Below are 24982 nucleotides of genomic sequence, written 5' to 3'. Positions count from 1 at the left end.
CGATTTGGAAACTGTTTCCCAACCATAAAAATGCATCGATTCGACGCATATTTACCCCAGCTTCAGTGATCTAGTAATTAAGCCATCGAACTCCTGGCTGGTACGGGGTTTACATCCCGGTAACGGCTCACACTAACAACTAATCATTAACCCACTATTCTAGACAGATAGCTTAGGTGTGTGCCACAAAATAGCGTGCTTGAACCTTAACTGAATGTTACGACAAAAATCAAGCTTAAATGTAATGGATGCTTATTTTCTTTTTTTGACATACTAAATGAAAAGGGCAAACTTATATTAATTATTAGATGAGAGTATACTTACATTTATTTAATACTGGCCATACCATATATGAATATAAAAGTAATTTTATGGCTTGTGATATTTGAATTTTTTAAATGCTTATTATTAACACAACTATATTGAATGGATTGAAAACTGGTTTCAAACAATGGGCTGGGTTGGTAGAGGCTTAACTAACAAAAACATTAAAATTAAAAAAATAAACTGAAACAAAATGCGAATTGACGTAGGAGGCATAAAAATAATACTAATAGTAGTCTTAACTGCTTTTCGAATAAATAAAATTTAATAAATGAATCTATCCATTGACATTGACGTCAAAAAGTCCATTTGTTGAACTTATTATTCCAAGTTCGTGGTCTAAAGCTGTTTCCGCCTGAAAGTCTGCTAGATCTTCAGGTAATACGTACTGCCCACAATCCTGGGTACTGTCCACGACTACGTCGCTATAAGCGCCACCTGCCGGACCTATCCCCACAGAAGGATAACTCCTACATGATGGGATCTCACAACGCATGTAATTCGCCTGGGTTACCATCCCTGGCTGCAGACTCTGGACGTGGCCGCCTCCACTGATTGCAGCAGTGTTGTTTCTCAGGTGGGCAGATCCAAACGAAAGGCACTGGTTGAGATGATGAGAGTAGGGGGACAACTGAGACTGAGATATGTGCCTTTGGTGCTCAAAGGGAGGAGTCTCGCTCACCGAGGACGTTATTGGAGGGAAGGCACAAGAGAAGGAGTCGGATGAAATGGGAGACGGGAATTCCACCTGGTTTTCGTACATGAACTGATAAGGCTTGGGGAAAGGGGAGTCGGGGAGTAAGGTTCGAGGGTTCAGCTGCAGACAGCCCGCGACCATGTTCATTGTGTTCTGCGACATGCCTTTTGAAAGAGCTTTGGCGAACGAAACGCTATCCGGGCGGACGCCACTTTTCAAAATATCTGCTAGAGTAAAAATATAGTTTCTAGCCAGTCTCAGAGTCTCTATCTTTGACAACTTTTGTGTTTTAGAATAGCAAGGCACGTGTTGGCGAAGTTCATCCAGGGCGTGGTTCAGTCCGTGCATCCTGTTTCTTTCTCGTGCATTGGCTTTTACTCTGCGAACGCGCAATTTAGCCTGCCGAGCTTTTGTCATTCGTTTCTTTTTGGGGCCTCTCTTTTTGGGCAATTTTGGTTCGTCTTTTTTATCGTTCCCCTTCCTCCCTGTTTTGGATTTTTTAGCTTCGCGTTTGTCCGCTTCTGGGAGTATTGACACTGTATCACTTGTCGTGGAATCCGGTTGGTCTTCACCTTCTGTGACGTCATCGTCGTCATCGAAGTCGAAACATCTGTCATCATCAAACTCTGACACGTCTGTCTCCAAGTCAGTCTCGAATTTCATATCGCTTCCGGTTTTGATTGGCATATTTCTGAAAAGGAAAAAAGTTGGTATGTTTAAAAAAAAAAAAAAAAAAAAAATCTAATTCACTCTACATATAAAGCGTAATTTGATTGGCTAATCAAATCCATTTACGACAAGTTAGTAACAGTAAATCCAGCATTAACGTGTCGGACATTTGGAAGATTCTCAAAAGCCTATTTACGTAATTATTAATACGTTATTGACGTTATTAAGTTGGACGTAGAGCCAAAACCGGCCTCGGTGTCGTAGTGGTTAAGCCATCGGACTACAGGCTGGTAGGTACAGGTTCGCAGCCCAGTACCGGCTCCAACCCAGAGCGAGTTCTTAAGGGCTCAATGGGTAGGTGTAAGGCCACTACACCCTCTTCTCTCTCACTAACCACTAACAACTAACAACTAACCTACTGTCCTCGACAGACAGCCCAGATAGCTGAGGTGTGTGCCCAGGACAGCGTGCTTAAACCTTAATTGGATATAAGCACGAAAATAAGTTGAAATGAAATGAAACGTAGAGCCAACGTACTTCAAAAATTATCTGTTGAATGTTTTCTGATGCAAAATACGTTTCCTCTAAAATTTTATGACTATTTATAAACGTCGCCGGTAAAACTCAAATTGCGACAGTAAAATCAACCGCAAATGGTCAAATACAACATAGCTATCCGCTAAAATGATTAATTAATAAATAGACGACAAATTAAATAAACAAGTGAAAAGAAAAGAAACTAGGTTAGGTCTGTAATGGTTTTATAATAAATTATAACTTGTAATATTCTGTAATAATAATAATTCACTGTGGTGATATTTAGGACGTTTTCACTCACAGACGTCTTGAGCCAGGTTGGCGGTGGGTACGGAACACTTGCTACTCTTACAATGTGGTTATGTGACAGCATGCTATTAATTATTAAAATGGGTTTCTATACAAAGGAAGTATGAATTTTAGTGTACATTATAACATATGTCTGCAAACATTTTTAAACAGCCACTTCAGTGGACCCATTCTTTGATTGGGTTTTTGTCCCGTCTCATCAAAGACCGTGGTATGTGCTGTGCTGTCTGTGGGAAACTGCATGTAAAAGATCTTTTTTTACTAATGGAAAAATGTGGCAGATTTCCTCTGAAGACTGCAAGTTAAAATGACCAAATGTTTGACATCCAATAGCTGATGTTTATTTGACCAATGTGCTTTAGTGGTGTCGTTAAACAAAAACAAACAAACAAACAAACAAATAAACAAACAACCAATCACACGACGTTTTGAGCTTGCCTAATTCCCGTTAGATTCACACCCATTCATGGTCCTGTAAACGCCCACATTTTCCGCGAACCTAACACCAAGAGTAAAGAGATAGGCCTACTTTCTAGTTTACCATAAACCAAACTCAAATAAACACGTTTTATTACCATTATCAAAATATGAGTAATTTTCTATTTATTGACTGCGAACCTCCCCCTACACCCCTAAAACTAATAAAATAAAATAAAGATTAAAAACTGTTTGATGACGAACGGGAATAACGACCAATCGGAAGCCATTATCCACGAAGGTAGTTGATAACGCGGGAACAAAGCCATCTCGAGCGATGTAGAGAATTAAAGTAGCTTCAGTTGTAAACACTGACAGATGCGCGCCATTCTGTATGGTTACGACTGCGTTCCGCTCGAGTGCGTCCTGACAATGGCGGCACGCGCCACGGTTATCGCATGAAGAGCCAAGTGCCTCACGCCCCTCTGTGCGCCACCCTACCTCCACGTTACCTAAATGACGTTCGATTGTTCAAGCTGACGTAAACTTGTTTAATCATGCTTCCCGTTAGGATCAAATCAGCGCAATTGTCAAAAGTCTAATCTAACGTGTACCTAACAACGGAATCTGGATACTCAGGAGGTTTTGTCAATCTGGTTGCCATAAAAGCTGTAGCAGATCGCTAATTTGACGCAGACCAATGAGTTTTTATTATTATTTAAAAAAAAGATTTATTTAATATTTATTTATTTATTTAATATTTATTTATTTATTTATTTATTTATTTATTTCGTCGAACAGAACCGTCGCAGATCTGTTTCTTTAATTTGGTCTACGGTAGTCTGCGTCGGTCGACGACGAGTTAAAGATTTTATGGAAACCTGGTTCATGAAAGTAAACTAATCTGTAATGCATAACATAACATAACATTGCCCTTTTAAATAATCTTACCTACATTGTGGTTTGTTTTTCAGTAATTATTTTAATGCGTGGAACAGTCGTAATGCTTTTAGTTGTAATTTGTAATGCTTCGTACTTGTAGTTTACGCCTATGTTAATTGTATCTCTATGTGTGCATGTATTCTGTGTTCCAGCCATAGCCCCACGACTGGTATATCAAAAGCCGTGGTCTATGCTATCCTGTATGTGGGATGGTGCATATAAAATATCCCTTGCTACTAATAGAAAAATGTAACGGAGTGCCTTTCTAAGACTCGATGTCATTAGAATTACCAACTGTTTGACATCCAATAGCCGATGATTAATAAATCAAAGTACTCTAGTGGTGTCGTTAAACAAAACAAACTTTACCATTTTATGTGTGCGTCTATGTGTCTGTGTGTGTATGTGTTGTGTCTACGTGTATGTGCGTTTGTGTGTGTATTTATATCTGCACGTTTCTGTTTTTGGTGTGTGTGTGTGTGTGTGTGTGTGTGTGTCTAAGTGCGCGCGCGCACGCGTGTGTGTGTGTGGCTTTATGTGTCTATGTTTGCGTGTTAGTGTGCGTGTGTGTGTTTGTATATATGTGCGTCTCTCTCTCTCTCCGTCTCTCTCTCTGTGTGTGTGTGTTAATGTGTGTGTATGTATGTGTGAATGTGTATGTGTGTGTGTGTGTGTGTATGTATGTGTCTCTCTGTGTGTGTGTGTGTCTGTGTGTGTGTGTGTGTGTCTGTGTGTGTGTGTCCATGTGTGTGTGTGTCTCTATGTGTGTGTGTGCGTGTGCGTGCGCGCGTGTGTGTGTGTCTGTGTGTGTGTGTCTGTGTATGTGTGTATGTGTGTGTGTGTCTGTGTGTGTGTGTCTGTATGTGTGTGTGTGTGTGTGTGTGTGTGTGTATGTGTGTGTGTGTGTGTGTGTGTTAATGTGTGTGTGTGTGCATGTCACTGTGTGTGTGTGTCTGTGTGTGTGTGTGTGTGTGTTAATGTGTATGTGTGTGTTAATGTGTGTGTGTGTGTGTGTTAATGTGTGTGTGTGTGTTAATGGGTATGTGTGTTAATGTGCGTGTGTATGTGTGCGTGTTAATGTGTGTGTGTGTGTATGTGTGTGTGTTAATGTGTGTGTGTGTTAATGTGTGTGTTAATGTGTGTGTGTATGTGTATGTGTGTGTGTGTATGTGTGTGTGTATGTATGTGTGTGTGTGTGTGTGTATGTATGTGTGTGTTTGTGTGTTAATGTATGTGTGTGTGTTAATGTGTGTGTGTGTGTGTGTGTGTGTGTGTGTGTGTGTGTGTGTGTGTGTTAATGTGTATATGTATTCAGGCCCGTTCGAGCATTTCGAGTGGGAGGGTTTGACTAGGTATTTGTCAGGGCCTTTTGGATATGATGTTGGTTGAAAAACACTTTGTATGGGGTTCCAGGGGCATGCCTCCCTAGAAAATTTGAAATTTCTGAAAGCCTAAAACGCGTTTTCCCAGCATCAGATACTTAAAAAATGATCTTTCAAAACAACTAATTTCAACTATTTTGTAGACTGATTTTTTTCTTCAAGATAATGAAATTCTAGCAAACAACATGACTTAAAGGTACTGACTCGGGGTATTGACCCGCGGTGTATGTTAAAAGGTACGTGTACCTCAGAACTATGATCAATTCCTTTAATAATGAATATATTTATGAAAAACGAAACACATTACGTAAATAAGAATTGTATCATCACCAATCACTGTCAACACCTGCAACCCTTGTTAAGAGTACAGGTGTAGTCCTCAAACGTTTTCAGCAAAAGGTATTGCATCCTATTTCATTTTTGTCTCTGATGCGTCATATCATCAAAATGGCATCTATATTTTGAAATACTTGGAAATTACATTCAAGAAAGTATGCACCATTTTCTAATTGGCGGCACATTTGCAAATTCGATAACACCAAAACCAACCCTCACCCGCTACCGACCCTGGTCGGGCTGCTTGTGTTCCATTGCACATGTCAGTGCGGGTGACCCCTCTCCCACCCACGCCAAACCTTTTCCTGTTTTGGACGGAGGAGCCGGCGAGTGTCGACACATACGCCCACGACAGGCGTGTGCTACAACAGCTTGATCTGAATGTGCACGTTAAAACCTATGACCTGACATGACCTAACAGGATTACTTTCTATTGTTAACATTTTATTTTTAAACTTTGGTTGATAAATCAATGGAAGATGAACTGCTGTCATTGTCATGTAATTATCGAATGCTACGAGGTCATCAATATAGCAAAAAGTACAATTAAACATTTTTGCTACATGTAGGTTCCTTTTTTATCTTTGTTTTTTTTGTGATTAGTTAGAAATGCTTAATCATGTACGCTGCAGCTTTGGTAAAGGGACTGCTAAATGAGGAAAGTTGCAAAAGTTACAGTCAAGTATTTGTGCAATATCAAAAGAAGAAGAAGAAAAAAGTGGACCTCAGCTTTTGTGGGAGGGTTCGGACGAATCTCCCGAACCCCCCTTAAATACGGGCCTGGTATTAAATTCACCAGCTATCGGTTGTATTTTATTCTCGTCAACAATAAATACCACAGTAGTTAACAATTATAGTGCCATTATTTTATGTGCATCTCAAAGTTTGCGATGCCCTTCATTCATTATCACCTAAGATGTTGAGAGTAATAAAATATTTTATTAGGGAAAATAAAATCTCCGAGTTTGAGAGAGCGCTAAATGGGAAAGGTAAACATTTGGGAAAATCAATGATCGGACTGAAATAGCCAAGAGTACATAATATTATGTACATGTCAAAACTAAATAGTCCAACGCACTTTACTTTGGTGCCTGATCAATTGCTCAAATCACCTTAAAACCTTTTAGGCCGAGCAGTCAAAAACTTTTGGTTTTAAATTCTTAGTCCGGACATGTGTAGAAGTGTAGAATGTCGTTAGGATTTTAGGACTTAGGTCTTTGACCGACCACTAAATTTTTTATTCAAAATTCCGCTCACCTCAAACGTACCCCTCCCCCCTCCTGGCCCGGACTTAGTCACTAGCAAAAGTCATAGATTAAGCCCGTGACAGGCGTGCGTGAAACCTTCGTGGTATATACGCACGTGTAAAACTTTTACTCACTCACATGTCAAAACTAAGTTTACATCCATGTTTTAACTGTAATGCAATTTTCTTTAGTTAATATTAATTATATTGTAAAATGATTACTTTTCTTTTAAATTGCGTTGACGGACGATGATAACGATTAACATGAAAAAAAGTGTTTTATATATATATATATATATATATATATATATATATATATATATATATATATATATATATATATATATATATATATATATATATATATATATATATATATATATATATATATATATATATATAACATGAAAAAAGTTTTTTATATATATATATATATATATATATATATATATATATATATATATATATATATATATATATATATATATATATATATATGTATATATATATATATATATATATATATATATATATATATATATATATATGTATATATATATATATATATATATATATATGTGGGGTTTTTGTGTTTTAGAAGACTTTATTTCTAAATATCCATTATACAAAGATGTTATGCAGTTACATAACTTGCCGTGTTAAAATTTACACTATGTATGTACAACTCCTTCAATAACACAGTGTGGTTATATGTTTTACTCGATTTAACGTCCACCAACTCTGATTCAACACGACATTCTAATAAAGTCCGGAAATACTGGTGATCTTATAGGGATGGATAGGTCAGATAACAGTAAATAAAACAGTAAACATATTTTCCTCAGTTAAAGATTGTAAATGAAAACTATACAATCTCGGAAGGACTTTTGGAAGTTACAGACAATAAAATGCATACAACATGAATTGGCCTTTTTTTTCTAAATAACCTTATTAATCAATAATTTAGAAACGAACATGAGTATTTTACAAACACGTTTATTCTGATAGGGACGCGTGTTAACTCAATAATACTTGAAGCGACCAATTGTAAATCAAAGATACAATCGCTTTGTTTGGCCTCAGTTCTTAGACTCCAAGTCTCGCAGCAAAATTACGTCACCGACGCAAAAAAAATCTAATCATTTCCATGGCCATCTGTCATGCAATGTTTCTCAAAAACTCGAATACTGTTAGCAACTTTACAATAACAGTCTACTGGATGGAGAATTTTCACTATGATAACATTGTTATTTCTTATGTTACAAATATGGTTACAATTGTTACCTGTTAAAACTGGTTTTGTACCTGGATGATTTTGTACACCCTAAACGCCTTTTTTCTTACTATGACTAATCAGCTATTTTATTTTGATAATGATCGGGACTGTTGTTTTCGTTAATAATTCTGTCTTTCTACTGATCGACTACTTAAACAATATTTCTTTACGGTGTTTTTAAAAATAAAATAAAATTTGAAAAATTCTTTTAGAATTCTAAATGTACATATATTGAACCTACTCGTTACATGTGACAATTTTTTTGTTCAGCCATAACTGAAATATATTGCAGTATAACCCCAAGTACTAAATGCCAAAGCGAATATTAATTTTAAATTAAATATTAATATTTTGTGAAATGCTTTTTATGATATTAAACAATAAAATATCCGTTTTACACACAATTTTAGTGTGCATGATGTCATGTTAGAAGCATTTGTGAGGGACATGTGTGCAAGTGAAATAATATTAACACATTATAAATAATTCGATTTGTTTGTTAATTAGTTTAAAATGACAATTAACGAGAAAGATATTAATCAAGTTGGACTAGTTAAACTAATCATACACGAGGTGGGTTCCACTCCAAACTGGCCGGTAATGTCAGGAACTTCTCGAAGGTGAATCTAATTAACTATTGACAAAAGTTTCTCTCATCTTCGCGTGCTTTTTCGCGGGAAATCCCCCGGGAGATGCGATGCGCGTGAGTTTGTGCTAAATCGTGACTCGCGGTGAAATGAAAATAAATCGATGAATTCTGCATCATTAAAAGTATAATTTATTCAATCATCCACTTTAGGTATAGTCCAAATGGGTTAAGAATCATCCATGGAGTTTTTTTAAATTCTCCTTACATGATGAATTTTATATACAATTAAAACTAGGTCGTATTTTAGTATATGACAGTTTAAAGTGTCCGAGATGATAAATATAGAACAAACTGTTTTGTGACGATTTGTTTAAAACAAGTAGACGAAATAGTGTTAATGAGTGAGATACTTTTTAAGGTTCTGACATTAAACACTGACAACCCAATTAAAACAAAATCTTATGTGTAGATGAGTACATTGTTAAGTTCACAATCATTTGAAGAATTTTCAGTTCATACATCCTGGTTATTCAATATGATGAATTTCTAACACGAACTATCAAACATCTGGCGTGTGCAACCAAAACGATCACATCAATACGCTACCTCGAGATTCTGTAGATGCCATGAGTCCGAAATATTGGACTCGAGTACTCGAGGGTCAAACTCGACCCGGACCCGAGTACCCGACATTTATATTAGATGATAATGAGACTAAGGAATAAAGTAAAATAGCATTATGCATCTTAATTTCAGCGCTGAACCTGGATGCCAAATCATACCATTGTATTGCATTCCACACATTCAACTTTTGTTTCCCCTACATGTCTCATAGCCTTATAATGTAACGGGCGTCAAGCATATGGCAAAATGACGTATAAAATATAATTAAATGAGAGTTCTTGCACGGGTACTCGAGTCCTATGAGCGGACTCAAGTTTTGCTAGACTCGGCCCGTGCCCCGAGTACTCGAATACTCATGGATACACCACAAGACAACCAGCAATGCTAGGCTCAGACTACCAAAGGTTGAGGCTTTTACCGTGTGGTTTTAAACATACTCAGTTCTAGTATATATATATATATATATATATATATATATATATATATATATATTTATAATGAAATCCTTGACTCGCAATCATATTCTACTGAACCTAAAGATAACTGTGTGATAAACACACTTAAACGTGTCCCAGTTCACGGATGTTTCCAAACACATCCTAAACTTACTAACCAAATCAGAACACGTTCAAAATAAATACTAGTATCTCCACTATTGACCTCCCCTGCGTGTGCTGTAACCTCACCGTGGTGCAGGGGTGTAACACTCTCTTTGAGAATGGCCAATTCAGCACAAAATTGAAGTTTTGAGTAAAATTCAGTATCCGTAAAATTCTGTGATATTTGTGTTTTTGCACAGTTCTTTACACTGTTATTGTTTAAGTCTTGAATTTTTATATTGATGTTGATCATCACTTTATTTATTTGCAGTACCATAGTTTGACACCCAATAACCGATGTATTTTTCGTGCTGGGGTGTCGTTAAACATTCATTCATTCATCAATTCATTCATTCATTCATTCATTCCACTATTGATCTGGACACTGTCAGATCAAAGGTTTTAATTGATGTTAGATAATTTCCTTCTGTCCTATTTTATTTAAAATGTATTAATCAAATAACCAAAATTAAGAAATGATATTTAAAACCCCCACAAACATAACAGGAATCTGTTTAAAATGCAATCATTGATCAGGGGGAAAAAAAAATCCTTCTATTTTAATTTCCAATCAAATGGGAAAGAGAAGTGCCTCCTAATACAATTGATCAACCCGTGTGATCTCTATAAATATTTAACTACTAACTGACAGTCATTAATAAAGAATTGTCGCACCTGAGTAAAAGTAATAACACTCTTTGATTTACGGTTAGCTATTCTCTCCACTTGCCGGGAAACGGCGAATAGAGGGGAAATGACGGACAGATGTCTTGGCGAAAGATCAAAGACCGGCACGCGTCGAAAATACGAAAACGAAGCAGGAGCGCGTGCCGATTGCTCCAGTGGAGGGAAAATGCGCGTCGTGTGTGATTGCCCTCAGTGAGTGGCGATTATTCATACCACATATGTCGTATCTGGGGACCGTATCGGATACCACTGCTTCGAAGCAAATCACTTGTGCTGAACGTTTGTTAAATTGTATCCACCCTGAATTAATATTAGTCGGTCTCACTGTCATAATAAGAATTGTTTTGTATTGAGTGAGTGGGGATGAGGTAGGGTACCCAAACCACTCCCCACTCTAGTAGATCCTGTCAGAATTGAAAGACAGTCCAATATATACGGTGGAAAAACCCCAGATGTGAAGTGTGTGTATGTGTGTGTGTGTGTGTGTGTGTGTATGTGTGTGTGTGGGGGTGGGGGGGGGGGGGGGGGGGGGGGGGGGGGGGGGGGGGTGGTGGTACCCACTCTGAATACACCAACTCGGTCTTTGTTTTACGTAACCAAAACCCCCACCCCACCAACCAACCCCCCCAAAAAACAACAACAACAAAAAACAACAACAACCAACCCCCCAAACAAACACCCAACTAAAACAAACAAACAAACAAAAACAAGAAAAATAGCTCAGGGCATTGAAACGTTGTTGCACACAAGCAGGGGCGGATCCAGGATTGTGTGAATGGGTGTGCTGACTGGAATATGGGTACTAAATATGAATGAGGTACAACAGGGACAATGTTTATAGTGTACAATTACCTCCATCTCCGCTTAGAAAATAAAGTCGAAATTCGAAACGGCTAAAATGAGTTTTAAAAGATAGCCACGGGTATTAATTTTGTTTTTCATTTAGTGTACCTTTATGTATTTATAATCTAACTCATTTATTAAAATCAATCCTCACTTTGGATACAACTGCAAACTTTTCATTTTGTCAGTATTATTATTGTTGTGGTTTGCTTTTCTTACATACTAATCATTACTGGTATCTCCATCACCTACACGCACTTCCCACAACACAGGTAGCTTCTATTACTATTCAAATCTTTAACTCTTTTATCTTATTTATGATTAAATCCTTCTCTTTTTAATATTCCACTCACAATCATTGCAATTGGTTGTAATATAACGCCTAGATCAAATACAATAATTTTAGCTAAATCCAAAGATGCTGGATCTATACAAATTCTGTTGAAGATATTCGTAACGACATTTTTAACATTTACAATTACATTAAACATTGGATATTTTATGTTTCACATTTCTGGCACATCTAATAACAAATTTACAAGATGTTGTATTACAAATACTTAAAATACCTTAACATATGCCGATTTTACTATGACATGCATTAAAAGTTAAATCAATTATCTATAAATTAAATTCCAATTTCTATTATTTTTGCAATCACGTCCGAAGGATATACAATCTGAATTAAATCGAAATCATAACATTTTTAACACACATGCAAAATACGATTATTGAAGTAGACATGATAGATCCAGAAAGGACTTGATATATAACTTCTCAAAATTGACTGACGAACTTTTAAAGACAATACCCCGAGTTGGCTGCTATTGTGACACGTTTCCTACCAACAGAGCATTGTTAATGATAGAAATTACATATGAAAAGCTTTGTTTTTCTTTTAGAATTTCTAGAAGCCAAGACTAGCTTCGATTTGACCTCCCAACAATGTCATAAGAACGAAAAACATAAAATTATACATGCATTAGGAAGTAAAAGGAAGTTTTATCTACAGCAAAAATTGGCACGACCAGAAAGACAATGAATATACAGAAAACTGGTGTCCTAAACAAAAGACACAAAAACACCCCCACCCACCCCGATTATTTAACAGGTAATTTGAGTTGTTTAAAAGTGTGTTAGTGACACACATTTTACAATGGCTGCAAACTCGGGACTGTTTCTTCAGCGCACGGTGTTCTTCTAACAAATAAATGGATCAATGTAAAAACAAATTAAGAAGAAATGACACGAATCATAAAGTGTTGATGCACGGTGATCTTGTAATATGATGTGGATCAGTGTAAAACTGAAGCAAGAAGTGACATATATATCTTCTCAACATTTACTGATACATTTTTAATGCATTGTGTTCTCTTAACAGAATGCATATCAATTATGTTATGCATCAGTATAACTGTTTCAACTATATACTAGTACCTTATACCATGTATACATTTCTTTGCATTTTGTCGCCTTCCATAAGTATCCGATGGTAGATGCATCTCTCAGGGTTTTTTTTTCTTTCCCATAACACATACCTATTATCTTTTAATACAAGAAATACAACTATTTCATGAAGGATGATCATTAAACAGAAGCTAATAATTATCAAGACCTAGCCATAATACCATTATATCAATCATAACGGCTACAATGTTGTATTAATGTGTAGGTTAGGATAGGATACCATATTAACATGCCTGTATCCAATTAACGGTACTGGCGAACAGGCATATATTAACACATATCCCTTAACATTTTAATAACCATATGTAGAGCAAGACGTGGCAACAAATAAACAAAACCATATACAAGTATATCTCTCGGTACACCAATATGCAATGTAAGTCAAAGGAGCAAGAAAAAAAGACAAAAAAAGACAAAAAACCCAAACAAAAACATCAACAAAAAAAAGAAAAAAAAACGAAGATGAAAGAGAGAAAACCGCATATAGACTAAATATATCAATATATTTAAAACGTTTTGAACAAATTTAAAAATAACAAAATGATTATATATTTTAATTGATGCAATAAAATATCAATTTTTTCAGTGAAGGGATCTCTTATACGTACTTTCCCGTATAAAAGACAACACACCTCGGCCTTTGATATAACAGTCGTGGGGCATTTGTTGGGACGGGGAAAAACCCAATCAGAGAATGGGCCCACTGTGGTGGTTCGATCATACGACGCAAAAACTACAGAACGACTCTGCTGGTACATGGTGTTGATGGGACTCCTGTTGTACTGACGTCAGACAAGGTCACAACTTGTCTCCCTTTCTATTCTCCTTGATTCTTTAAACAAAACTTGTAAAATGAATGACTGCCATAGCATAGGTATTGACAGATTATTGTTCAGTGGATCCTTAATACAAAGGTCTATTGCTATTTTTGTTTTACTGATGACACGGCATTCCTTGCAGATAATTACCTAGATATGTCTCGTTCCTGGCTGCACCACGACTGGCATATCAACTACCCTGTCTGTGGGATGGTGCATATAAAAGATCCCTTGCTGCTAATCGAAAAGAGTAGCCCATGAAGTGGCGATAGCGGGTTTCCTCACTCAATATATGTGTGGTCCTTAACCATATGTCTGACGCCATATAACCGTAAATAATATGTGTTGAGTGCGTCGGTAAATAAAACATTTCCTTCCTTCTTTACCTAGATATGCAAAGATTACAAAATGGTTTTGATTCTTATTGCATGAAATGGAAACTAATAATACAATATAAAACGAGGAACATCTAGGAACATCTTTGTAACAAGAAAGATTATAAAAGGTGTTTTACCTTGGAAAATCAAACGTTAATAACGTAGGTAGTTATACATACCTTGATATTATTTCCCCACAAATCAGAGATATTTACTAAGACAATACTTATATTTGGTGCCAACTAAAATTATTTGACTGCACAGCATTGTGCGATTACAAACAGAAATAATACAAAGGCGTACTAAAGGATAAACTGTGTGATTCTATTAAGGATCCAATAGCATTCTGGAAAATAATAAAATTAATTCTGAGGAGTGGCAACCTAAAAGAGCCTGAGATAGCCAGGTAGTTGGCTCGACTACTTCAAAGACTTGCTCAACCCATCACAAGAGGACACACATTTAGAGTTCTCAAATATTGTGAAGACCTCTGTTGATAACCACAACACATACTGTAAATCTTGTGCTAATGACGACGAAATTGCAAGTTTGATAAAACAACTTCGAAACAATAAGATTCCATGGGAAGATGGTATCCTGAATGAATTCTATAAGGCATTGGTGAACAATATATTGGAAGTATTATATCAACTTTTTAATAATATTTTCAATAGTGCTTTATTCTCAGATGCATTGTCAAAACGTGTAATAATACCCCTGTTTAAAAAAGGAGATAGAAACAACCCAAATAATTATAGAGGAATATCCCTGTTACACAATAGGCTAGTGATGTGGTCCGAATCAGTCATGGCTATCCCAGAGGAACAGGCTGGATTCAGTGTGAGGTACTCGACGATTGACAATGTATTTACTCTACAGTCTCTAAAGGAAAAATGTATTGTACCGTTATAGATTTTGCCAAGGCATTTGCTAGTGTTGGCCGTTATAAGCTATTCTATGTCCTGATTAAGAAAGGTGTGCATGGGAAAATGATTAGGATTCTCCAGAGCATATACAACAATGTTAAATCGTGTGTAAAGCTGAACTCCAAAGTGACTGATATATTTTCTTGCACATCCTTTGTAATGTAAAACAAGGGTGTATATGGCTCTTTTCCGTGTTCACTAATGAGCTGGTGTCTGAACTACACGAAGAAGGTGGTAGAGGCATTTACGTTTTAAATAACATCTTGGAAATACTGTCACTCCTGTTTGCAGATGACCTCACTTTGTTAGCAGACACGGTGCTGGGACTGCAGACTAAAAGTGATTGTCCAATTCTGTGATACTTGAGGTTTAAAGGTGAACATAAAAAAATAAAAAAATATAATAGTATTCAAAAGAGGAGGCTATTTGGCATCAAATAAAAGATGGATGTTAAATGGAGTCCCCATAAAAGTGGTACCATATTATAAATAGCTTGGAATTATATTCTCATGCCCCTCCCTGTCATGGACATAACTCTGGCAAAGTCAGAGGTTGTGCCAACGATAGGCGTGTTTGAACAGTTCTCTGATGGAAACATGCCAAAAATTACACACACCCACATCTTCTCATGCCGTCTGAATTGGTCACAATTCTGTAAAACCATATCCCAGCAAGCTTGCAAAGCCATGAACATGCTAACTGACAACCTATCTGAAATAAGTACAAGAGATCCAGACATCTGTTTTAAACTTTTTGACAGTATGATTGTTCCTATTTTGACATATCCGAAGCGAAATTGAATCAGTACACCATGACTTTTATAAGAGGGTAATAGGGACAGGCAAGACAACACAAAACTCTATGGCAAGGGGCGAATGTGGTAGGAATATGCTTCACACCACCTATATGACCAAACCCATTCGTTACTGGTTAAAATGGTTAAAAATGGATAACAATGAATTCCCTATTAACTGTTATTATATGTTACAAATTGATGGCGAAAATGCACGCAGTAATTGAGTAACCATGGTAAAAAATATTTTGTTCCGTTATGGTTTTGGTCAAGTGTTGTTATTTCAGGGACCAGGTGACGATGCAAAATTCATCTCTGAATTTAAACAAAGAGTGGTTGACTGTGAATTTCAGGTTTGGGTTTCCGAAATCAAAAGTTGAAGCAAAATTCCTTCTGCTCCTTAATAAAACCAAGCCTGAAATGTGAGGATTATCTAAAACATCTTAGACAACCCTTTCGTTACACACTTGCCTCATTCCGTTGTTCAGTACACCAGTTGAGTATAGGACAAGGTAGACACCAAGGTGTACATGTGTCCCAAAGAGTCTGCAATATCTAGGTATTACAGAAGATGAAATGCATTTCCTTTTTGAGTGTCCAGTATTAGCAGATCGTAGACGGAATTTCCTTCCCAAATATTGCCATACAAGACCAAATGTAACCAATATCAGCAGTCTTTTTTGTAGTACAGATAAGGAAGTTATAACACGTTTAGCCCAATATATAAGAAAATCTTTTGAACATAGAATATAAATCCTGTCTTTGTGAACAATTATTCCAATATACATGTAGATGTATTACATTGCTTCACGTTATGTATACTTGAAAGAGCTAGATGTGTACCAAATAGTGTATATGACAATATTTTTGTTATATTACACAAGAAAATGCTTAAAATATAATGTACGAGGTTAGTAACCAAGCAAACTACATTGTAAATGTTTAATATTCTGATCAGATATGAGTCTACACATAAAAACAACACAAGTATGTGTATGAGTTCATATATAAATACATGTATATGTAGGTATATATGGGTATGTTAAGTTATAAAACTACCAATTGATGTTGAAAGCTAATTGTATGAACTACAAGAATACATATAGGTAGGTACAATTATGCATTATCATTCGAATGTTGCAGCTTAACACAGTTTACATAAACCAATTTTAAACAATATAATACTCGTGGTACAATTATATGCGTCTAAGTATACATACATGTAGTACATGCTTGTGATTACTGTCCTGACCAACATTGAATATTCATGTTAATAACTAAAGAAACGTATAACTATTTGTATGTTTAAATATTATTTATTACCATCTGTGACGAAACATGTATAGTGGTATATATATATTTATTATATAATATCTTACATATTCAGTGCAGTCAAAGTATGTGATATTTTCAGATTACATACTTTAAGAATTTGATAACTTTGCAAATCAGATGTAAATTAATCGAGGTCACAGCACTAGGTTTATTGATATTTAAGCAAACGTACTAGGGTGACACTTCATAATTGACGTATGCATTCATAGTCAGGAAATAAAAACAATAATGTATTATGCTCGCCAATATATAATATTGACGATACCGAAAAACACTGCTAATAATATCTCTCTCTCTCTCTCTCTCTCTCTCTCTCTCTCTCTCTCTCTCTCTCTCTCTCTCTCTCTCTCTCTCTCTCTCTCTCTCTCCGTGTATCTATCTATCTATCTATCTATCTATCTATCTATATATATATATCAAAATGTACAATGGGCAATAGCCGCCTGAAGTACAGAATAAATAAATATGTTATGTTATGTTATGTTATGTTATCTTATGTTATGTTATCTTATCTTTACCATGTATTTTCGTTATTCTACTCTCAAACTTAGTTGTAATACATGTAAAAATGCATATGTGTTTTGTTTGCCACTCTACATAGCTGTTTAGTTGTAATGCTAATATGAATAAATGTTGTTATCCAGATTCGGGCATTTTTGTCTTCCTCCCCCACCGTACAAAAATGGGCGCCCGTATGCCCATGGTATTACCAGTTCTTTTATAAGGTACCGGAATTTAGTTTTTTAATGTGGGGAAATCTACTCCATTGTATACATTATATGTATCATATGTTATCCATAACATTTGTGTTGAGACAGACAGATGGGAAAATGTACCACTACACAATATAACATCTAGATTATGCAATAATTAGGACAATGGAGATGAGTAATTATACAGTTACATTTGTGTTTTTTAACGAATGAAAGAAATCGTTACTTACTATCTTTCTGTCGGTGTAAACTAAATATAATTTATATGTAAATTTATAAATTATTTAAATCTATAAGGCTGATGTCCTTAGAAAACTTGCTATATTTTGTAGTTTAATTATGAATATTTTCAAATCCACTGGCTGATTGTATTACGGACGTTGTTGTATGTCCACCATCTTGTTATAATAATTATATTGATTGTAGTCTACGACCTGAATATAAATAAAGTTAAGTCTACGACGTGAATATAAATAAAGTTAAGACTACGACCTGAATGTAAATAAAGTTAACACTACGACCTGAGTGTAAATAAATTTAAGACTACGACCTCAGTGTAAATAAAGTTAAGACTACGATCTGAGTATAAATAAAGTTAAGACTACGACCTAAGTGTAAAAAAGGTTAAGACTACGACCTGAGTGTAAATAAAATGAAGACTACGACCTGAGTGTAAATATAGTTAAGACTACGACCTGAATATAAATAAAGTTAAGACTTCGACCTCAGTGTAAATAACGTTAATGTCAGTTCAGGTAAATATTGGTCATGGTACGTTTAACTTAATAGTTATTTTGTTAAGGAATTAGTTCGTAATATCTACAGTGATACGTTTTTAAAGTTGAGCACAATTCATCATATTCCCTCTATCCTCGCTCTCTGTTTCTGTATCTCTCTGGCTGTCAATCTGTGTGGCATTACTCTCTCTCTCTCTTAAAAAATTAAGTACTTTATGGGGGTTTTAAGGACATGTAATACAAAATTCTAAATATTTTCAATAACAATGGTTCAACATAATTTGTATTTTAACAATTAACAAAATAGTTACTCTATTTCAATAAGTTTTTTTCGCATTTATCATTTCAAGCCAACTAAAGGGGGTGAGACGTAGCATGTGGTAAAGCACTCGTTTGATGCGCGGTCGGTTTGTGATCGATCCCCGTCAGTGGGCCCATTGGGCTATTTTTTCCTCCAGCCAGTGCACCACAACTGGTACACCAAAGCCCGTGGTATGTGCTATCCTGTCTATGGGAAGGTGCATATAAAAGATCCCTTGCTGCTAATCAAAAAGATTAGCCCATGAAGTGGCGACAGCGGATTTCCTCCCTCAATATATGTGTGGTACTTAACCATATGTCCGACGCCATATAACCGTAAATAAAATGTGTTGAGTGCGTCGTTAAATAAACCATTTCCTTCCTTCAAGCCAACTAAATTAATATATTTGTCCTTATTAATGGTCGTAAATGAACACCTTCATACAATGCAATAAATAAAGTCATTGTCTTGTGGTTGAATATCGTTTACCTCACTTTGGTGACAAACATTCAAATTGTCGTTTGTCATTTTTGTGATAGTAAATGGTTTATTGCATAAGCATTATAATAAAAAGTAAAACTTTAAAAACCAACAAAAGAACTGGAATGAAAACTTATATGTTCTTTAGTCTCCGGTATAATCGATTCATTTCGAACATACAGTAGGTTAAAACAGACAGTGCAAGCCGAGTAGGATCTAATCATTTGGCATCATCCGACCAAATTCTATAATATTAAATAATTTTTTCTCAAGGAACTTCCTCCAAAAAACACTCTTGACAAATATCGTCTTAAAGAAAATAATAGATGAACAAGAACAATACACTGCCTTATACAACATTTTGATTAGTATACGACATTTGAAAAATATTTAATCTATAACGGTTCTAACATGTTATACATTGATATAAATTATTACATTGTAGACTTGCTTTGATGCATGGAGTACCATAAAGTGATATACTGTATTAGTGTCAACAGCACTATAATGAAAACGAATGTTACAAATATAATAATAATAATAATAATAATAATAATAAAAGAACAAGAAGTTGAAAAATAAAAATAAAATAAAACAATTTACTAAAATTTAAATTAATATATCTGCAAAATAAATAAAAAATAAATAAATTTAAATTCTTACCCCTTTAAAAAAAACCCAAATAGTTTTAGGTTTCCTTTTCCCACAGCAACATAGGCAAAACTTTCAAGCTAAATGCTTGATGAAAACAATTTCCAACATGTATGTTATCGTCCAGTCTCAGTGCTTCCTTTGGCTACCCATTTACACCGGGTTTCCGCGATCCTGTTATCTTGGGAATTCTCTCGCCCCATATGCCACCAAATGAATTTATATCTGCCCGCCACCATCTCCTGGTCATTATTATGCAAATATACACACAACTTGATCAAAGAATCCATTTTTGCCGATTCACCGTTTGGCGCATCTGTCGCTTTTTCCTGGAAGATATTCCTACGCCAATGGCAGTACTGGGTAGAGTTGGCGGATCGATTAACTACCGTTAGTCACAGGCATTGGACAATCTGTCATCCGGACACTGCAAACATTACCTTTATTTATGTAAAATACTACTACAACTACTATTGCTGCTGCTACTGCTAGTACTATTGCTGCTGTTGCTACTACTATTGCTGCTGCTGCTACTACTACTACTACTGCTACTATTGTTACTACTACTTTTAGTAGAATTTTATTTGATGGAACAGTGAGTTATAAAATACATCCAAACATACTTTCAAATAAAAATGTTTATGACTACCGGTCATTTAGTTTTATTATTTATATGCTTGACGTTTTCATTCTCTAATTAATTGCCCACTAATTTGCCTTATCAATTTTTACACAAAATCTGTCAGTTTGTTCGTTTATTCTTTTGTTCGTTCGAAAGTGCTCAGTATTATTTTACTATTTTTTAGGCGCGTGTGTGGAGGGGGTTTTCGGGGGTAGAATTCCCCCGATCTCAACGAATATATTTTTAATATGTATATATAATAATTATATATCCCTGAATTTGTCATAACGAATTGTACTTGTAGAAGGAAGGAAGTTGCAATTCAGGACATCTAGTTTTCAAATTTTTTTTTAGCGAAAGCATACCCCCGAACCGGTCTAGAAAATAGTCAAACCAGTTCAGCTAAATTTTTAAATAGTCTTACATAGTCACTTGAAAATAATACATTGCAAAATATTAGCTTTTTAGGTTATTAATATACATACTATTTGAGATTGTAATTGTTTTATTGGATCGAACAGTTGATAATTAATTCATTCGATCCAAGTGTTGTATCTGGCTGTGTGTTTATAGGTATATTCAGTGTATACACAGATATAAACAAAAAATACACATGGTGTAAATTGCATCTAAATCTGTTGCATTTACAAGCATTAGTTGTGAAGAATTTACAGGATATTTCAGAACATCTAGTTTTCAGTTTAAAAAATATCTCCAGACCACTTAGAAAGTGACGATTCGCGTCCTCGATATCAGTCTACTACAATCTTTACCCTCTCTGCAAAATTCCCTTTACACGCGTGATTTTATTGAGTAACTTACATAACGAATATTTGTCTGTCAACTTTAAAATAAACACTGGTGTCGGAGTCGAGGAGAGGCAGGGTGACTGAGGATTATAGATTGCCACTTATCTCACGTCATTAAAAAAACCCCAACTAATTAATGTAACTGGCCCCTTCAGTTTCTGGAATCATCCGACGACTATGCTAAGTAATTGTTTACCCTCATTAACAGTAATGTTTCGTAAACCAGAAAATATTTGGAAATTAACTGATTTAGGCAAGAGGACTGCACGTGTCTGGGCGGATTTAAAGGGGCGTAACCCGTGACCAGTCAAACTATTTGGCTGATGTGTCCGATAAAGCGCAGGGTCATTTTCGAATGTCCACCTTTGTCCAGACAAGTGGTCAGTTGTAGTCTGATACATCTATGGACTTGGCAGGTTAATCAGGCACGTGTATGACACCGATGGAAGACATAAAGCGATTTGCCCCACCTCGTCCCCGCTGAGCAACACACACTGACCGCAGCCAAGATCTACGGGAAGATAATCATCTTAGCGATAGGTACGAACTTGACACACTTCCGTGGCAGTCTTCTTTATCATTTATCTTAACAGGTTATGCATGGAAGCAGACGTGGGTTTTATTTTAATTTGGTGAACTCTTTAATATTGTTTATTTCTTTATTTAGTTTTTAATCGTCTCTTGCGTTATTCAGATAGGTCCCTTTCAGTTAGTTAAAAAGGGTAAGCAAAAGAGGGTACACAATTTAGAAAGGAAGGAATATTTGTTTAATAACACCCCAGCACATTTTAACTACAGCTACTTGGTGTCTAACACATGGTTATTTCGACACTTGGTCAGTAGAGAGAAATAATGTGAACACTTATCGATAAAGCAGCAAGGGATTTAAAAAACCAGGGGCGGCGCAGACGGTACGGCCGATACAACCTGAGTGTGCGTGTATGTATGCGTGCGTGCGTGCGTGCGTGTGTGTGTGTGTGTGTATGTTATATTTGTTGTATCTGTGAAAATGTCCTTCTCAGGTGAATTTGAAAGGATAGTCTGGCAACCTCGCGCCTTACCGCTAGTTTTTTTTACACTGTGCCGCCCCTGAAAACAAATTATGCACTTTCTCATAGCCAGAACATTCCTTACCACAGTCTTTGATCATCCGACCCATTGCTCCATAGGCGAGTATTAATCCTGCCTCTTTTGTAAAACAAACACGTATGAGATCTAACAAGTTTTATATAATTACATTGTTTCATATAACAAATATTTATGTGGTTTGGGGTTTGCTTATTTTTAAAAATTAAAAGTGTTCTCAAATTTGTACAAAAAAAGCTTCCATCGCCGATTGTGGTGTTATTTGGCTCAGCGGTAGAACGATCGATTCAGTCTACGACGATCTGTGTGAGTCTGCGTCGGTCACCAACGTATTACAGATTGTATGGAAATCAGGTTTGTAAGTGTGAAAGCAGGCTAATCATCCAAATACCGCTGTTCTTGTAGATAGTCAAGACATCATGTGCATTAGTCGGTCCCATTTCGCTAAAATGTGAAGTGCGGACATTTTAAAAAATAGATTTTGTTTCCACAAAGTTGTAACCGAATTAAAGATAACCCCAAACAAACAAACAAACAAAAATCTCAAAACAAAACAAAACAAAAACAAACAAACAAACAAACACAAATTACGTTTGAGGATTTGTGAGTCCCAACATCCATAAACTAATTTTTGCCACTTAAAAATGTACATGTATAAATCAAAAGGACCATCTGAGACAAAAAGAACGTGTCGACGTTTATGTTTCATTTCGATACCCTAAAGTCCAAAACTAGGTGCTTCGCCTTCAAAGGAAAGGTAGCCTGATAACACAATGGCGTCATGGCGTCATAGGTACGTAGAAGCATATGTTAAACAAAATATTTAGTATATAATTCATATTTCTATCTACGTATAATACATTTATGTGGTCTAAAATTAACTTTTTGAGAAATACGTGTATAAGGCCTTAAATTTGGATTAGGCGGCCATATTGGATTTATGCTAGTTAGTACCTTCCCTGTATCTGATTTTTGCAAAACAAACTGTTGCAATTTATTCTAGGTTCATTCATATTTTTAGGGTCATTCTTGTTCCAGCCAGTGCACCACGACTGGTATAACAAAGGTCGTGGTATGTATTACCCTGTCTGTGGGATGGTGCATATAAAAGATCCCTTGCTGCTAATCGAAAAGAGTAGCCCATGAAGTGGCGACAGCGGGTTTCCTCTCACAATATCTGTGTGGTCCTTAACCATATGTCTCACGCCATATAACCGTAAATACAATGTGTTGAGTGCGTCGTTAAATAAAACATCTGTTTCTTTCTTTAGGGTCATCTTAACGATATAAGACACTATAAAACAGGGAAACCTGTTGCAATATGTTCTAAAGTCACACAGAGTTTGGCTTAGATTTATTAGACTAACCATTCCGAAACCGTAATAAAGTATTCTCATTATCTTTTTGTTTCTCGGTCTCTGTTTCTCTCGGTCTCTGTCTGTCTGTCTCTCTCTCTCTCTCTCTCTCTCTCTCTCTGTCTCTCTGTCTCTCTCTCTCTCTCTCTCTCTCTCTCTCTGTGTGTGTGTCTCCCTATCTCTCTCTGTCTCTCTCTCTCTGTCTCTCTCTCTCTATCTATCTCTCTCTATCTCTGTCTCCCTATCTCTCTCTCTGTTTCTCTCTCTCTTTTTCTTCCTTTCCTTTGTTTCAGTTTTATTCTCCGTTATTATTATACATTTATTATATTTCAGTCATCTTAGCTTCATACAAAACATTTTTATTTGGGAGAGGCTTTAATACAGCCAATCCCAATACCGCATATATTTGACGGTCAATAAATGTTGTTTAAACAAAACTGTTCTAAGTGTACAAAAACATTTTGAAGTGTGAATGGAATGGATGAATGTCTGTAATCAGCTTAATAGTGAACAAACACTAATGTTGAAACTGCCAGTTCCGGTCATTATTGAATTCAATCGCCACTCATTTGACACATGATTAGTCAACCATGGGTTTCTAATCAAAACCTTTACATACGTTTCCGTTTTGTTTAGAATTACTTTTTATTTTGAAGTTTACTTGAAACAAAATTTGATTTCACTGTGGCCGCTAGAGGCCATCTAGACCATAGACCTATTAGATGCTAGTAACGGATGAGCGTTTTGTGATTTGATTATGATTATGTATGTTCCTTTAATGTCCTTGGAGAATGAGAGAGTGTAAAGGCGTGAATTTAAAATAACATAGTATGCTCCAATGACTACTGAACATTATTTTACTATTTCCCGAAAAATAATTAGAAAATTTCAACATCAAATATAGACAATGTATACAACAGAACGGTCTTGGTATGTTAACCCATTTACTTTTCATAGTATCTCACAAATTATCCAAACAATACACTGGATTCCATTAATTTAAAAAATAATTTTTAATTTTTGTTTTCAGTATAA

The 24982-nt window shown here is 35.8% G+C and overlaps 1 protein-coding gene across 1 annotated transcript; it reads right to left on the bottom strand.

Annotated features, from left to right (window-relative positions):
- Positions 1–601: 601 nt before the first annotated feature.
- LOC121381632 (neurogenic differentiation factor 1-like) lies at positions 602–2052 on the bottom strand. The gene has a single exon (XM_041510967.1). The coding sequence runs from the start codon at positions 1706–1708 to the stop codon at positions 602–604; it is 1107 nt and encodes a 368-aa protein (XP_041366901.1). The 5' UTR covers positions 1709–2052.
- Positions 2053–24982: the final 22930 nt, after the last annotated feature.

Source organism: Gigantopelta aegis, chromosome 9 (genome assembly GCF_016097555.1).
Source record: "Gigantopelta aegis isolate Gae_Host chromosome 9, Gae_host_genome, whole genome shotgun sequence".
NCBI lineage: Eukaryota > Metazoa > Mollusca > Gastropoda > Neomphalida > Peltospiridae > Gigantopelta > Gigantopelta aegis.
This window is presented reverse-complemented; position numbering and strand designations above follow the sequence as displayed.